This window comes from Capra hircus, chromosome 8 (genome assembly GCF_001704415.2).
Source record: "Capra hircus breed San Clemente chromosome 8, ASM170441v1, whole genome shotgun sequence".
Classification (NCBI taxonomy): Eukaryota; Metazoa; Chordata; class Mammalia; order Artiodactyla; family Bovidae; genus Capra; species Capra hircus.
Genome location: NC_030815.1, coordinates 1,522,023 through 1,540,111, shown reverse-complemented (window position 1 = coordinate 1,540,111; position 18,089 = coordinate 1,522,023). Strand labels below are relative to the sequence as shown.

The 18,089-nt window shown below is 49.5% G+C and overlaps 1 protein-coding gene across 5 annotated transcripts in view; it reads right to left on the bottom strand.

Annotated features, from left to right (window-relative positions):
* Positions 1,213–18,089, bottom strand: part of CLCN3 (chloride voltage-gated channel 3) — a 98,271-nt gene continuing 81,394 nt past the window's right edge. For 3 of the 5 annotated variants that reach the window (XM_018051805.1, XM_018051806.1, XM_018051807.1), the window contains 4 exons: positions 17,351–17,749; positions 11,771–11,987; positions 5,205–5,280; positions 1,213–3,854 (listed from right to left, as the gene is read on the bottom strand). In XM_018051805.1, the coding sequence (XP_017907294.1) occupies positions 3,696–3,854; positions 5,205–5,280; positions 11,771–11,987; positions 17,351–17,749 (851 nt within the window). In that variant the 3' untranslated portion in view covers positions 1,213–3,695. The remainder of the gene's footprint in view (positions 3,855–5,204; positions 5,281–11,770; positions 11,988–17,350; positions 17,750–18,089) is intronic. The other 2 variants (XM_018051808.1, XM_018051809.1) reach the window with 1 other exon arrangement.

Below are 18,089 nucleotides of genomic sequence, written 5' to 3'. Positions count from 1 at the left end.
AAGAGCGAGCTCCTGCCAGCCTGGCACCAAACCTCCCCTTACCTCCTTCCTGCTCTGGAGGCCTGGTCCTTCGAAATCTCACCAGACATTTTCAGGTCCTTTCCAGCGGCCGCTGTGGCTCCCAGATGCCACCTGCCTTCCTGTTCATTTTCACCCAGTACCTGGGTTCTTTCATGAATAAAAGCAGCTTCATCCAATTTAACAAAACCATTGCCCGACTCAGACTTGGCTAAGCTCACACCTGGAACTTACAAAGTCTTCCATACAACTTCTCAAGCATGTGTAAAACGATCCAGCCAAGAAGAAAGTGGAAGCGGTGAAACCTCACCCAAGACAATACTCCCATCTGTGTCCACACAGAGTCACCCTGTGGCACCAGCGCAGAGCCTTCTGCTCCCTGGCACCTGCAAGTGCTGTGTATGCAGACAAGCCAGCTGACACCCCAACCCTGCCAAGCCCCTGCCCTCGTCCCTCCAGCGCCGAGACCTACCTGGTGTCCTCACCTGCCAGTGGGTCCCACCTGGGGACAGGTGCTCCTGCCCCCACCACAGGAAGCCTTGTCAGCCCGCTGTGCACTCACACCTCACCCCACCCCGTCACCCACGACCAGCATCCCTACCCCCGAGGCGATGTCGTGCCCCTCTCCCCCTGGCTGGGGGATTTCTGCCCGGACACTGACCAGGACAGCATGAGGCTCCCCAGGATCACATAAACACATGTGCTCGATAACCGCAACACCAACTCATGACATGTACCAGCATCTGATGCTTGTGCCCAGCAGTCCCAGGAGCACACTTGGTGCTCAGTCGAGTGAACAGCACGAGAGCAACAAAACAAGGTATCCTGGGCGTGTCAGGACCAGACTCGCTCCCTGGACGCCACGGATACTGCTGCACAGTCTGTGTCTCCCGTCCCCATAGGCAGTTGTTTGCAAACCTCCATGCTTGTTCTCAGAAACAGTCTGCAGGTGACTTACCTGTCTCCTTTGAGGTGTGTGGTCCCTGCACCCACACGCGTGCTGGTACGCACACCCTGCCATCACCCTGGGGTCTGCCGGGTCCCCACAACTCCTGCTTGCCAAGGAGAGCACTGCCTCGCAGCCCGAGAGACGCAGGACACCCCGGGGGGCTGCACGCTGGGTGCCCCAGACACATGACACACAGCGGCCGTGACCCCGGGGCACGGTGACCGAGGGAATCAAAGGCCAAACCACACGTTGTCATATAGATTTTAATAGGTTTTCTGATTGACTCATCACAGTCACCATTTGTACTGTAATGATATGCAGCTTTACTACACTAGTATAAATAAACAGATAAATACAGCTCTAGGCAACATCGCAGATGAACAAACCAGGCATTCGTGAGTCAGAACTGAACACAATTATTAAGGAGAAGAGATGCTGACACCCTGCCCATCCTCATCATACCTTCTCAGAAAAGGCACTCCAATGAGGCTCCGCCTGCGCTCCACTGGGCCAGGCACTCCCACCGCGCGGTCTCCAGCTCCCCTCGCTGGGCTGAGACACAGACACACCCAACAGACCAAAAGGAAAAGTGGAATGCAGTGACAGACAGCCACGCGCGCGCTGGAGGCACAGCCTGCCCCCTGCATCTCAGCAGCAAGGGCACACACACAGGAGAGGATCGGCATCCGCCCAGGACGTCAGTGTGAAGCAGGACGCAAAGTCGGAAAAGAAATGAAGGAGACAAGACACGCCACGTGGGACGCCACGTGGGACGCGGTGCGGCCACAGAGCCCGCACGCTCACTGGGCCTCGGGCAAACGCATGGACGAGAGCTTGAGAGGAGACCAGCTGACCGTGGTTCAGGAAGGGCCGTCTGCACAGGCTGGGAAGCAAGTGCGGAGGTGGCCGGAAGGGGGAAACAGGACAAAACACTACCTGCAGGCAGAGCAAAGCTCAGGTGTCGTGGAACTTCCGTCTGCTCACCTCTCAATGGTCGTTCTAATATGGCTTTGAGATCTTATAAATCCTCAGCATCATAAAGATCTTCTGTGACCTCCCAGACCTTACAGGTTTATTAAGAATCAAGAGGTGAACAATCACTTCCAAAATATAAAAACAGCTCATTGCAAGATGTGTTTCAGAAAAATGTCTGTCTCTAAAAATTCATTTTGCCTCCCAAGATGCATAATCCAGAATTTTCAGGCCAGTGCTTCAAGTGAACTGCCTTTGCTGATGTGAATTGAGACCATGATTAAGACAGGTATTTTCCAAAACCCCAAATTCCAAACACATCCAGTACATTTCCAGCCCACTGTGCAAAAAAGTGCAGCGTGGATTCAAAATGTCACCGGACACCTGGACATGACCTCCATGAAGATTCACAAGTTCTGTTCAGATCAACATTTTAACTGCTACCTCTGCCATTCTATTTTCTGTTTTTTTTTAAGGTTAACACTATTTAACTTTTAATCTGTGAAACGATACATAGTGTTTCAGCTTCCAGTTAATAAGTCAAAATGGACAAGCCGGAAACACAACCCAGAGGATGGCAGTGAGAGATGAGAAAAGGTTTCCGTACACGTGTGATCACAAAGAAACAACCACACCACATCTTAGACCCTCGTTCCCACTGTAAACTTTGTTCATATCTCCATATTTCTAAGTCTGAGTTAGTCTATAAAAATCACATTAAAAAGGTAAAAGTATTTAAGTGTGATATTAACTGATCTGTATTTTATAAATTTTAATCCATAAAAATATAAATAAGAATGGTAAATTTTTAAGAAAGAAATATACATTTAGTGCAAGTTATGAATTACATTTTTTCTTCAGTGTCAGCAGTAAAATACCTTAAGGAAAGGGGAAAAAAAACCAGACTGATCTAATTTCAAGAAAAAGAAGATTCCAGTGTTTAAACATGCGACTCATAGCAGGTGCAGCCCGACACAACACTTCCTTCTTGTCACTATCAAAGCAGCAGCATTTCCTTACGCTCAATGGTACTTGTGTTATAGGAGTTTTAGAAACAGAAAAATCTGCGTTAAGACCAGTTCACATTATCCATCAAGTCAGAGAGGGTGAGAAAAGCAAGAAGAAAACTGTCCATCCTTACCAGTCAAGTCCCCTGTGGTGGATGCTGAACCCCTCCCCCCGCAGAGCTTCCGCGGCGCCTCGCCCCAGTTGTGGTACCGGGCTTGCCCCAAGCACCTCGTGTGGGGACACAGCACCCACTCCCTCCGTGTGACGAGACCCCGGTACGACCACGCACATCTCAATATGAGAAAGGACTGCTCCCCACGTGCACACCACTCTCAGAGGCTTGGTGACAGCTCGCGGGGGAGGGGAGAGGAGAGGAAGAAGCTTGTCCGGAATGTAGAAAGGTAATGCTTTACCTGTACGGTTCAGGAGTTAAACACAATAGTTTTGATTAAAAAAAAGGGCGGGGAGGGGGGGCAAGACCTTGCAGTCTTAGAGATGGCTCAATTCAGAGGGACCCCTTCTGACACGGGGACTGCTGGCCCCTCTGCAGGGCCAGAAAGGGCGGGGTCGGGTCGGGGCGCCTCCAGGGCTGAGCGCACGGCTGGGTCGGCTGGGTCGGCCCCGCGCTGCTCGCTGCTCGCTGCTCGCACGGCGGGGAGGCCCGGCCGCCTCTGCCGCCCCTCACCCCACCACAGCAGCCTCGGCAAACCCGCCGCAGGAGCCCGCCGCCGCCGGTCCTGCCTCCGGATCAGAGCGAGCTGCTGCTGAGCAGGCAGGCCTCCTCCCCGTCCTCCTCCCCCTCCTCCGCCGCGGGGCTCAGTTGAACATGATGGAGGCGGGGTCTTGGTTTGCCGTCTGGGCCATATGACGGAGGATGTCTTTTTTTGTGATGATACCAAGGAGGCGTCTGAAAAGGACAAGCAGAAGGTTGCTGTTAAAAGGAAGGGAAAGGAGAAGCTAAACCTACAGCTAAATCCTTTCGGCTGACAGAAGGAGAGCAAAGCAATCAGCTCGAGTCTGTATTTTCAAAAAGCATCTTGGTCAAGTAACTCAACACCCAGCAGCCATGCTCGGAGGTATGGAGCATGTCGCCCCTAACCGCTCGGTATCCCTGTCCTGAGACTGAGCACCGGACCGCGGAGGCGGAGCCTGAGTCACGCGAGCAGCGCGTGAGCGAGCAGAATGCACCAGGGGCGCTGAGCCCACCTGAAGAGGACAGCCCCTTCCCACCAGCCCGAGAGAAGAGAGCGTAATGACCAAGTCCCCTTTAGAGTGCACTTTTCCTTAGAGCCAAAATTAACTGTCTAAAAAACTGATTTAAAGAGCGCCCAGCTGTATGCCAAATCTTCATGAAAGCACATACAATTCAGGTAAGATGCACTTAAAATGGTCAACACAGAATTTCAATCCCAAACTTCAGAATCCCAAGAATAAATCTCTAGGATGACCCAAGTTTCTACTATAGTCATCAATGCCTTCCTTTTCTGATTTTAGTCAAAAAAGGTACAGTGCTTTTATGAAAGTCTGCATTGTTAACGCTTACATTAAAAGATAGGTTAAAAAAAAAGTCAAGAAGCAGTCCTAGAAGATTACAGATGAAGCAGAAAGCAGAAGGGATGAGTAGTTACTTATTTTTCTGGCCAGTGGTTTCTTCAAAAAGGATGCATGGAGATCAGTGCTGGACTGAAGTCTACAGGGACAGGCCTCACAAAGGGGTAACAACCACAGGCAAAAGAGCCCAGCGTGAGACTGCCAGAGCCAGACAACTTGTCAGAGAACTCGAAATCCTCTTTAGTCACAACTCCACTGGGACCCACGGCCAGGTACAGTCACCACACATGACCCTCAGCCGCTGCCCACACTCTAGAAACAGCCTACAGAGGGTGCTGGAGCCCAGGCCCGGGGATCTGAGGGTGTGTGGGGCGGGCGGGCCGCTGAGCTCGGTACCACCACGTGTGCACATGTGGAGTTAGACTCCCCACGACACAGCCAAGACCAGGGAGGAAAGACAGGGGCGGGCTTGGGGGGGCTCCTGGGTGGAGTGGGGATATCTGCTGCAGGACTGTACCGACCACGCTGCCTACAGTCCTAAAGCCAAGAAGAGGCTCTGGGGGCCAGGAGGTGGGCCTGCTGCTTCCCAGGGCAGGGTGTGCACACACCCCCGCGTGAGGAGGAGGAAAGGTCTAGCTAGCCTGATGGGGGAGGCACGGGCATGGAGCCACCCCCCGCCCGGTCTGGGGAGCAGCCGCGTGATCACCAGGGGCTCGGCGTGCCGCGTCAGCTCCTCCAGGTGCGCTACCATGTTCTTCTTGGTGATGATCCCCAAGAGGCTCCTGCAACAGACCACGTGATGCTAATGACTGCGGGGGACTCGGGGAGGGGTCCTACCATCATGATACAGAGGGCGAGAAAGAGCTAAAACGTGAAGGGCTTCAGAAAACTACACACAGAAGTGCTATGGAACCCCAGGTACCACTGCATTACTTCCACTGGCTTTTGCATGTGATGTGATCCTACTTTAAATACTGGTAGGCAGCTGTCCTTCTTAAGTTAAGAATCAAGATTATTAAAAAAAAAAATCAAGATTATAAAAGCTCAAAATGAAGATGACTCCAAAAAAATTTCAAAGAAATGCCATCAGTACAGAGCTGCACAACTCTAACTGTAACTTCATGTTCTTTCCACAGAGGAAAGTGCTTCTCATTCCTAAAGGGCCAGCCCCCGGCCCTCCTCACTGCATCCACCTTTATAATGGAAGTCAATAAATTCAACTCCAGTCTATGAGGGTTTACACAATGGGTGCTGAGAACCTTAAAAATCTTTCATCTTCAAATTCTGGAAGCCCCTCCAGCACACCCTGCAGGGTGACTGGACACCCTGCCATCTGGCTAGGTCAGTTCTGTGTCGCACCGCCTCAGACCACCCAGGCTTCCTGAAGAACGAACGTCAGCAGGGGGCCTGCTCAGTCAAGAGCTCTGGGCCCACAGGAGGCTGCTTATACAGCGGTCAGTCACGGGGCACACAAGGCCCCCGGGGAGGGATGAGCAGGAAGCAGGCTGGGAAGGGACTAGAAGAGGCAAAGAATGCTTCTTTGCCAATGTCTTTTCATCTTTTACAACGATGCACTTATCCTTGAGAACAAAGACAAGCTGAACAGTTCTCAGAGCGTGGGAGCACGTCTCCCTCCAATAGCTCAGAACATGCCCCACATAAAATAAGCACCCACTCAGTTCTAAGAGAAACAATCACCAATTCACCTGCATATATAGTTGGAATCAAGAAAAGTGAGCATCTTGACATTAAGTAAAAGAACCCCAGTTTAATTCTTACTCGTTCTTCTCTGCCCAATTACATACAATGATTAATTTCAGTTACTAAGTTAGTAAGCTCTGCCAAACCTCGTGGTACGCGATGAATTTATTAAGGACAAAATGGCAAACTTATACATTTATAAAGTAATCTTTGTGTTTACAAAGTAACAGCCATAAAAGGAGGAAATACATATGTTTCCTCTCTTTAGTTACTGGAGAAAAGAGATTTCAGAGTAATAAGGACAAACTCAGTATTGCTTTATTAATTTCAGAAGTCTAGGGGAAATCAATGCAAAATCTGACTCCCGTAAGAGATGATTTTGTTCCTTTGGGCACACAATGCTGTAAGAGCAATAAGGCTCGACCAGCACCCTGCCCCAAGGTATCTGTGTCCAGAAACACCAGGCCCAGCAGCCCCTCTGCCCCCCAGCTTCCTCCCCCAAAGGTGCACGTTTGGAAAACCATGTTTACTGTCCGCCCCGTGTGCGAAGCTCCACAGTAAAGAAACCTCTACAGCATCTGACCCAACACTTTCCTGACCCACATGGCCGCAGAACTCATTCCGAGCAGGTCCTGTGAATGTCCTGCTGGCTCCACCGAAGCTGAAGGACTCAGACTCTGCTTATCAGAACACGAAACATGGGCAAGACCTGCCCAACCTCGTTCTCTCCTTCCGTTTGCAGGTCTGGGCTCCTTAAGTCTTCTTCCCCCAAACACACAGCTGTTCCCACCTCTAAGAACTCAGTATGAAACCGCAACGTGTTGACCACGAGACTCTCCACTAAAATGCAGAAGACGCACGCTCTTCTTATATCAACCTATTTTCCTTGAAGGACAAAAATAAGGAAAAGGTAATCACGGCACCTCCCACCCCAAGCTCTCTTACGAAAAGGCAGGCTCAATCTAGAACCTGACCTGTCCGCCCTGACCAGCACCCCCCCACCATTGACTCCTCTCTAGCACCTGTGCTGCTCAACAACCTGGCACAGTCAGCGGAGTGCACAGCGGTGATGAGCGCCACGGCCTGTCACGTGCTTCAGCAGGACTGCACCAGGACACGCCCACTGGTCACGACTTGGGAGGACCAGCCACGGGAGGCACAGAGAGCAACACGGAGCAGGTCAGAGCTGAGGACGACCTGGCCTGGCTTCCGACTGAGCCGTTCATTACTAAAGGGACCCCCACTCACAAGGCTTTCGAAAAGGTACTCCATTTAGCGTCTACTTATTAAGCTTAACAAGTTTGGTACCATTATTCTTTAGACAACCCTAAACAAAAGAAAACCGTTGTTTTGCTGACATACATCTCTTTTCCCATCAGTATCTGTGATATCTGATCATCCAAAGCCCTGCCCATCACTGAAGATAAGCCTGAGGGTAAAACCGCCTGGCACACCAGATATAAACCTGGAGGCTGCACACCAAACAGACCTGCTTGGCCGACGGCCATTTATCTTTCATCAGTTGTAAAATAATGTAACGTAAAATCCAGATTTCTGATGACACATCAATACCTACAAGATATGCCCCATCTAAACAAACCCAGGTTTCCACTGTCACGTGACAGCCGACAAGCAGCTCACCCCAGTCCCCAGCCTTCCTGCCCCAGCCTTTCTGGAGCCTGCTTCTCTCAACCTCAGTCCAGCTGATGCCCGTTAACTGGAGGAAACCACAAGTGGGAGGATTTCCCCCTACTTTCTCATTTCCCTATGGTTACACTAAAATAAATGGGACAAAACTAATCCTTAGAAAACCTCAAAAAGTCTCATTTTAGGGAAGGGATGTAAGAGGAAACCTGTGAGAATCTGCTTTTCTCCCCCACAGTGAGTTGGAGAGAAGAAAAAATCTTAATTTGAGGCAACTAATCATGAACATGCAAAGTACACAAATCAACTAATATTTGCAGAAAGCCAACCATGTGCAAAATTTAGTGCCTAATACCCTAGGAGGCCAAACCACATGCGTGCAGCTACATAAACCCATGGTCCGATGCCACGACTCTTCAAGGATGAGGCCCATAAACCAACCTTAGCAGTCCACTCAGTCATATTTGACAACTAGTTACTAAGTCAAAATGAGTCAACTCAGTCATCACATATATACACGCACAAACATGGCTTTTCAAACATGGGATGCTGGTTTAAAACTAAAATTCAAACATTCAAATGCAGTGATATCACTATGTGATAAACAACAGAAACTTTAAGTGTCATCATGTCACACATGGGACCATGAGATGCTTTATACTGAAAAGAGACACTTCAAAACATGCGCACTTTAATATTGAAGGTAAATTATTTTATAGGATAATGTGAAAATATCTATTAAATTTTCAACGCATTAACTTTCAAACTTTTCACTTTTAGGACTTCATTCTTCAGATCAGTTTTGTTCAGTCACTCACTCGTGTTGACTCTTTGCGACCCCATGGACTACAGCATGCCAGGCTTCCCTGTCCATCACCAACTCCCGGAGCTTGCTCATGCCCATCAAGTCGGTGATGCCATCCAACCATCTCATCCTCTGTCGTCCCCTTCTCCTCCTGGCCTCAGTCTTTCCCAGCATCAGGGTCTATTCCAATGTGTCAGTTCTTCATATCAGGTGGCCAAAGTATTTGAGCTTCAGCTTCAGCATCAGTCCTTCCAATGAATATTCAGGACTGATTTCCTTTAGGATGGACTGGTTGGATCTCCCTGCAGTCCAAGGGACTCTCAAGAGTCTTCTCCAACACCACAGTTCAAAAGCATCAATTCTTCGGCGCTCAGCCTTCTTCACAGTCCAACTCTCACATCCATACACGACTACTGGAAAAACCATAGCTTTGACTAGACGGACCTTTGTTGGCAAAGTACTGTCTCTGTTTTTTAATATGCTCTCTAGGGTGGTCATAGCTTTTCTTCCAAGGAGCAAGCATCTTTTAATTTCATGGCTGCAGTCACCATCTGCAGTGATTTTGGAGTCCAGGAAAATAAAGTCTGTCACTGTTTCCATTGTTTCCCCATCTATTTGCCATGAAGTGATGGAACCAGATGCCATAATCTTAGTTTTTTTTAAGCTGAGTTTTAAGCCAGCTTTTTCACTCTCCTCTCTCACTTTCATCAAGAGGCTCTTTAGTTTTTCGCCATAAGGGTGGTGTCATCTGCATATCTGAGGTTACTGATATTTCTCTCAGCTATTTCTCCTTGCTTATTCTTCAGCTATGCATATGTAAATTAGTGCATACGAATGTTCACTGAATATTCTTTGTAGAGAATAATTACAGTCAACTAGAAGGCAGGACAATGAACTGATGATAACCCTTGGTAAGGCTGTAAGCTCTTGGCATCCTGCCCACCATCATTTGCTCACTGTTATCACAATGACTACTACGTATTTTCTGTTCTCGCCTTTCGTGAGCAGTATTATTGTGGTTGTTTTGTTATTTCTCATCAATGCAGTCTGAGGGCATCTGAACCAGAAAACTTGCCCTTTGGTTTCCAGAATAGTGAACATTCATTCCTTCAAGGCTAAAGACACTTTGGACTGTGAACATCAAGCCGGATGCAGTGGCTGAGGAAGACCATGGAGCTCTTTCATAAGAAGGGTAAGGGTTACGATGTGGCAGGAAGAGTGTGTACAGATGAGTATTTTAGTCGCCCAAGGAGTCTAGACTACTGATGTCAATTCTCAACCTTTCCATTATTAGCACAGTCTTAGAGTTTTAAATATTAAATTATGCAACGACGCTTGCATCTAGAGGCCACGTGGCACCATTCTGGTGGGCAATATGTAAGCGGAAGTTGCAGGGTAGGTCTCTGTGGAGAACTCCTCGGAGGAAGAGTTGACAGAGACGGCACCAGTAAGCCTGCAACACCCTGAGCTGACCAGCCATCCTGCAAGCTCAGAGCAACCACAGAGAGCCAAGGAAGCCCCAGGGACTTTGTTCTGGACACCCCGAACCCACCACCATTCCCAGCAACTACCTGTACCTGGATTCTATCATATAAGAAAAAGAAAACCCTTATCTTGGAAAAAACAAAAAGAGAACTCCCTGCCCTTGATCAAGAGCTCATCCCTGCATCGATTCCTCCCTGCTTCCTGGAGTTACCTTCAGTGACTGCTGCTGCTGCTGCTAAGTCGCTTCAGTCGTGTCCGACTCTGTGAGACCCCAGAGACGGCAGCCCAGCACAGTGCAAATACTAGCCATGAGTCACGCTCTCTAGCTTCTTTTTGTATTTCAGACCCTTACGGGCTAATACATTGTCCAAGAAATCGAGGCGCTTTCCTGGTGGTCCAGTGCTGAAGACTCTACTGCCAATGCAGAGGGCATGGGTCCCATCCCTGGTTGGGGAACTGAGACCTCACATACTGCACGGTATGGCCAAAAACAAACAAGCAAAAGAAATCACAAAGAAAGAGATGGACTCTACTGGTCAACAATCACGTCAGACAGCAAGAGGCAGGACTTCTGAGCTGGGAGGCTACTGCTCCCTGGACTACCTGTGCTGACCACAGACCTGGGCAGAGCTTCCCACATGGATGACCACCTCCATCCAGAGGGGCTGCGGGGGCACTGCAGCCGGAGGCGCCCTCCTCCTGCCGTCCCCTAGAGAGGGCCTGCCTCTTCTGTCTGTGCAGGATGGCTGTGGGACGGCCGGGTCCTCCCATGTGCACTATCTCCAGCCGTCTCACATGGTGCGGGAAACCGCCCCACCTACTCCACCCAGCCTCGCTGTCCTCCCGTCTCACATGGTGCGGGAAACCGCCCCACCTACTCCACCCAGCCTCGCTGTCCTCAGCCTTCAGGTGCGGGCTCCGAGCAGAAAGAACAGCGTGGTGGGAACCAGGGGGCCAGAGAGAAAGGGCGGCACGGAGGCACACCGCAGGCCAGGAGCGGGGAGCAGTGCCAGGCAGCAGGCTGGCGCCGGGGCCAGAGGCGCAGTGTCTCCCTGCTCCCCAGCTCCCACCAGACCATACTTCCCCAAACTCCCACGTGGAGACACACGGCCAGGTTATATGCGAAGGGCAGAAAAACCAATGTGTGCATTTTAAATACGTAAGTGTTTATCTGCCAGCACCATATTCACAGGATTTGCAGATGGAGACTGTAGAGAAATGGAACCAGAGCATTTGCAAAAGGCTTTCAGCTAATCCACCAACTTGGTCTAATTATACACAATTTCCCTCACCACACAATAAATCAAATAGTAAACAGCCAGCTATTCAGAAAGTTGTTACTGTCCTAGAGACAGACACTCTGACTATGAAATATCTCCAAGAGCAGGCCGCTGCAGCGCTCCATGCAGCGGGGTCCACTGCTCTCCCAAAAGGGACCCGTCAGCTTAGGGCACATCGCCTCCCTGCAGCCCTGAAGGGCTCCTGGTTCAGCAGAGACCTGGCAGTCGACACTTCGCCCACGCTTGGTAAGCGGGATTTTGAGGGGCTAATCCCAAACGGCAGACCTCGCCTGGGGGCCTGACTAGGCTCCCCTCACCCGACCCCGAGGGCCCTGCACGGGAGGGGGACACACCCACCCGTTGTGTGTGACGAGGCACTGGCGCAGGCCCAGCTTCCGGAAGATGTCCACCACGATCTCCATGGGTGTGTGGTCTGTCACCGTGAACGGGCTCATGTCCAGGATGCTGCGGAGCTTCAGTGGCCGGGGGCTCTCGGCCGGCAGGGATGGGGTGTGCTGCGCAAAGCACACGCGCGAGCTGCCCACAATCCCCTCCTGCTTTTTCCGGGCACTTTCTGCAGAGACAGAGAAGACCACCCATTACACACTGACAGGGCTCCTTCTGTTTTAATGGCGACCTGCTTATTCACAGACTTAAAATGATAAACAAACATATCCTTTTGACCTCTTCATTTTTTACTCTCTTCCTAACCAAGAAAAAAAACCACTAAAAAGCTATTTCGAGATCTCCTGTACTCAACAGAATCAGAATCCACTAATAACAAATCATCTTTGTGCAAATAAAATGTTTTTGGTGTAATCATTAGCACGGCATGATTTTCGTTGCTGCTGTCTAACTCTGATGGACCAGGAAGCGTGCTGGGACCATGAGACTTGACACCTGCACAAGCAATGAGACAGCGCTCACTAAGGGAGCCTCCCGTCCAGGGCCCGCCCTCGCTGGATCCACAGGGAACTCCAGCCTCCTGCCCTCACTAAGGGAGCCTCCTGTCCAGGGCCCACCCTCGCTGGATCCACAGGGAACTCCAGCCTCCTGCCCTCACTAAGGGGGCCTCCCCCGTCCAGGGCCCGCCCTCGCTGGATCCACAGGGAACTCCAGCCTCCTGCCCTCACTAAGGGAGCCTCCCCCGTCCAGGGCCCGCCCTCGCTGGATCCACAGGGAACTCCAGCCTCCTGCCCTCACTAAGGGGGCCTCCCCCGTCCAGGGCCCGCCCTCGCTGGATCCACAGGGAACTCCAGCCTCCTGCCCTCACTAAGGGAGCCTCCCCCGTCCAGGGCCCGCCCCCCCCCCCCCCCCGCCCGCCCTCGCTGGATCCACAGGGAACTCCAGCCTCCTGCCCTCACTAAGGGAGCCTCCCGTCCAGGGCCCGCCCTCGCTGGATCCAGAGAACTCCAGCCTCCTGCCAGGACCGCACTGTCTGCCCCCTGCTGTGAACCGGCTAGTTAGTTCTCTTTTCTGGCATTCAAGCTTAATGCTCCCAGTGAGCCATGAGGTGCGGTGAAACTATTCATAGATCACATTCCTGAAGGACACCGGGCAACTTTCAGGGCTTATCTGTGAAGACCGTGAATTCCTGCTCCTGGGGCCCCGCTGCCGGTGCTCCCGCCTCGTGTCTGCTTCCTCCGCCACCTCTCAGTGTGCAAGACAGGACGTGGCCGGGAGGCAGAGCACTGCCGAGGAAGGACGCAGACCACGGAGCGGGAGGAGGAAACCCACAAAAGGGAGCGCATACTCAGGGAAAACGAAAACGCTCATGTTCCTGCTGCTGAGTCAGTGTGAATTCAAACCTGTGTACACATTTGGTATCTGTCACACTGAACATTATTTTGAACAGAAATTTTGCTACAAAAACATTTAAACAAACATACTAAGCCTCAGTCCTGCGTGAACAGTGAGCAAAGTTCGTAGACACAAGCTGCAACCCTTTCCACTCGTTCGGATCACTAAGGCCCGGCTTCACCGTGCAGTAACGCCCAGCGGGGTTCTAACACTCTCGACTCCCGACTCCCCAACACACCTTGAAAGCATGAGGGAGACACAGGGGAGGAGAAAGCCCCTCAGCATCTGACATAAATGACTTCGGAAAAATGCTTGTTGAGCTGTTGTCCGCCCAAGGAAGCATCAGGTTACTGGCCCATCATGAATGACAGTCATTCCGAGTGCTTTATAAAGCTAACCCCAATGGTCAACCTGAAACCTTAACTGAGCACGTATTATCCCATCAGTGCAACAAGCAGAAAGACTGCTTAAATATACATCCAACGATAAAACAATCCCAGAAGAGTTTAGAGAAACGCTATCGATGACTGTAATTCATTTACTTTTTTCCTGGAACTATGGGCCTTTATACCTGCACAAGCAAGGAGACAGCCCTTACTACGGGCCCTAGAGGCCCGCGCCTAGGCAGTCCATCTGGGACTCTAATGTGCTGTCTGGAGAACACCACTTTTATATGAAGGCCGGCATTTCTGACACAAGCACACTTCCTGAACATGTACTAAGTGCCAGGACATCTCCTAGATTTGGTTTTTGGGGAAAAAAAAAAAAAAAAAAAAAAACTGGTCTTGAATGTCATTCAAGGCTTTTGAAGCAGAAATCACCTGAGCCTTGACAGGACTCCCTCTTTTTAAGGAGCGCATGCAGATGCAGAGTCACACTTCCAGGAGGAGGCGGACTTGCATTACTTTAGGAAGCAAATGGGTCTCTCTATTCAGAGCATGGTGTTTCAGCTACCTGAGCAGGTACAAGGATCATTTGAACTCCTACAAAGAGAGACACAAGGGACTGGTCAAGGGACCAGCGTTCGGATTCCTGAGTAAGCACCATTTCACGGTCTGGGGTTGGTAACCCTGCTGTGGGGAGAGCCTGAACAGGGCCTCCCCCGGGTGCGCTAAAGCTTTACTTGGCACGGAAGCACCTGAGGGGGCGGGAGAGCCGAGCGGCGAGGGGGCAGCCTGCCCCTGTGCCCGCACCTCTCTGACCCTGGGCACTCTGTCCACGGCATTCAAGTTCTCACACATGCACAGTCTCCCTGTAAAACCCACAGTTCCTAGCACACAAACGGAAAGGAGCAGGCCCACTTTTACACCCTAAGGTGGAAAACAGAAAAGACAATTCCATTTACTCTAGAAGTACTGTTAAATACATGCTTCATTTTGCTTTTTATTTACTTCTTTATTAACCTTTTGGTCGCAGCACAGGGTATGTGGGATCTAGTTCCCTGACTAGGGATCGAACCTGGGCCCCCTGAACTAGCAGCATGCAGTCTTAACCACTGGGTCACCAGGGAAGTCCTGTGCTTCATTTTAAAGAAACCCACACAACATTCAGCCTTACTAACCCATCTGGACCCAAAAAGGCAGGAGGCGTGTCTCTCCATTTGGACTAAACATGAACACAGTAAACTGCCGTTCACTCCTCCTGAGGGCACGTGGCAGAACCACGACTTAAGAGTCTGAAAACATCTTACAAAATTACACGTGTGTCGCTCTCTGACTCAACAACTCCATTTCCAGTATTTGCCCACTTTGCACAGAGAAAACATCAACTGTGTGAGGTTATCAGCTGTGTGAGGAAGCAGTGTTTATCGCAGCAGAAGAAGGGAAACATCTTAAGTGTCCCTCAGTGGGAAGCTGACTCATAATCACGACGGATTCCACGGCACCTCCAGCCAGTGGCGCTAAAGCTGCTAAAGGTAACATGGTCTGGAGAGAGGCCCAAGAGCACGCCGTACAGTGGAAAAGACGAGACACAGGGCAGCGCACGATACAACCTGCTGCTGGAGAAAAGAAGGGGAAACACACACTGATGTGCGAGCTCAGAACGCTGTCCACAGAATCGGCGGGAGCAGCCCAAGCGCCTGCCTGCAGAGGCAGCCGGTGACTGTGGCGTCGTGGTGAGAGGTTTTCACTCTATGTTTAACCTTCTTGAATTTGAACTTAGTGGATGTACTGTCTATACATAGACTTAAAAAAAAAGTTTTAATGAAAATAACATTAAAATGGAGAATTTATAAATAAATCTGGGGAAAAGTGGTCTTTTAAATCTTGAGTTTTCCTATCTCTAGACACAAGACAGCTCATGACTTACTCCAGCATTCTTTCTTGCTAAAGTCTTTTTAGAAGTATCTTATATAAATATATATAAACAATATATTATATCTTATATAAATATATTAAACTACATACTATATCTTACATAAACTACATACTATAGTTTATATAAATATACATAAACTACATATTACATCATATATAATATGTTGTTTATAACATAAAAAATCTAGTGCACAGGTCTATTTTTCCCAAAAACTAAAACTTCAGCAAAACATATGTGCATCAACATTTAAGGTATGGTACAACAGACCACAACGTAACCAAGCTTTCTGACAAGAGGGTTTGATAACTCACAGACCTAAGGCACCCCAAGTCCCTGAAGCCTGTCATGCCAATATTTTATTTCCCAAGACAGTAATAAAAAATATTTTAAAATATATCCACAGAATCAATGGGAGTACAAATAATTCTTAACTTCACCACCGTCTTTTCTTTCAAAAACCGAGGCTTTTTCCTTTAAATTTCTAACACCAAAATTCCGACCCTTTTCCTCTTCGTTTACTATTATAGCTTACAGCGTAAAAAAGTAGAGAAGGAAGCTCTTCTCCGGTGGCGCGTCGGCCGTGGTGGTGGCCGGGGGTGGGCGCGCCTGCGCGCAGCCCCGACGCCATACACACTGGGGCCCTCACTCCATGGCCTGCAGCGGAGCTCGCAGCGCCAGGACCGCCGGGCTGCGGAGGCCTCCAGGCTCTATCTCCGCAGCTGAACTGGCTGCTCTACAGACTTCCTCTCCTGTCTGCGTGAACAGCTTTTGTAGCTGACAGCTTCCAGTCTGCTCATCACACCATCCAGCCTTCCCTCGTAAATGGTAAATGGTGCAAGAACTCAAATACTTTACAACCCTTCTGCAGCAGCCAGAGAGGTCAGCTGGAGGGAGGCGCCAGGTTCACAGGAATGACCTTTGGGGACAGGCTGAATGCTCTGCATGTTCAGCTCGTCCTCTACTGAACACTGGGAGTAGGTATCAAAGCAACAGCTGGACGAAAATACTCTCTGTCACCTCCGGGGGTTTGGGAAGAACAGTCAGACTGTAGAAAAGGAATCAGATTATGCAGAAGTCTTACTGGCCTCATCAATACTACAGGACTACAAGGAGAGGGGATAAATAAATTTTGGAGGAACAAAACTGGCTTCCTCCTCAGAAATGGTTTATCTCCAAAAAATAACACAGATGGCGAATGCCTTTAAACTATCAATACATTTTCAGGAATGTCCACACAGAATACAGGAGTACTTTCTTTTTTATCGTGGCACTTAACCAAAAATAAAATCTCAATTATCTTTTTCAATTGAAACTATATATTAAAAATTAATAGTATAAATCTAAATTCCAAAATCAAAAAAAAGCAATACCCTGTGGATTGGATATGAAACAGACCAAAGGTGATGGGATTTTCAATAACTGGCATTCAAATATGAGAATGTATTTAGCTGAATACCTCAACAGTTACTAAGGCCTCACAGTACTAGTTCATGTTATTGTGAAAATTGTCAACAGAACTTTTCTGGTCAAGAAGAGTCTGACTCCAAGCTTTCGAAATAATGCCAAATCAAAAGTTCAAATAATATTTAGGTGGGAAACAACCCATGGAAGCATAAATTCCTTTCCTAAAAAAATCCTGAGATGAAGAGATACACAATATACCAGTTGCTCCCACAAACTCGACAGATTATATTTTCCAGTTTCCCTTTCTTTCAGAAATCTATTATATATTTATATCTGGCCACCGTGGTGCCCAGGTGCCAACAGCCAGTCAGAGATGGGCGTGTATCTGTGTGTGCGGGTTTCTTTAAGGGGTACCTATGGCGATGGTCAGGTCTCTCCTGAGGGCAAAGCCCACGAGTCTCTGGGACTCCCTGGACATGATGACGGGAAAGCCGTTGTAGCTGGTCTCGTTGATCATGTTCTCTATGTCGTCCACCGTCATGTTGTCCTGGGTCAGCACGGCCAGCGGGGGGTCGCTCCTCCGAGGTCTCATGACATCGGCAGCCAGGGTGGTGTGGGTGAACTCTTCTTTGGCATCCAGGAAGGGGTACCCATTCAGCCGGATGTGGGCTTCATAGATGCCTTCCCTCCCGAAGGCATCGCCCACCCATTTGCTGGTCATCACGGCAGCCATGAGGGGCACGATGTACTCCAGGCCTCCCGTGAGCTCAAAGACGATAACCACCAGGGACACGGTCATCCTCGTCACACCACCTGAAAAGCAGGAAGGGCCCGCGTCAGGAAGCACAGGGGCCCCAGCAACCCACGGCAGCAGAACTGCTCCACGAGGCAGGTGAACCCAAACTATAAACACAACTTTGTGAAAAAGATCACGACTACTGCGATAAGATCCCGAGAAACACCCATCTTCTTTATAACATTTCAAACCTGTTATGCTTCAGATTAAAAAAAAAAACACACACACAGCTGACCAGCTCTAAAACGGTCTGCTGTTTCGGTTTAACACTATAATAGTGGCATAACCTCACCCCATGAAAGCTGATGGTTAATTCTTAAAAGTTTAGAGAAGCATATCATAGCTAACTTATTTACC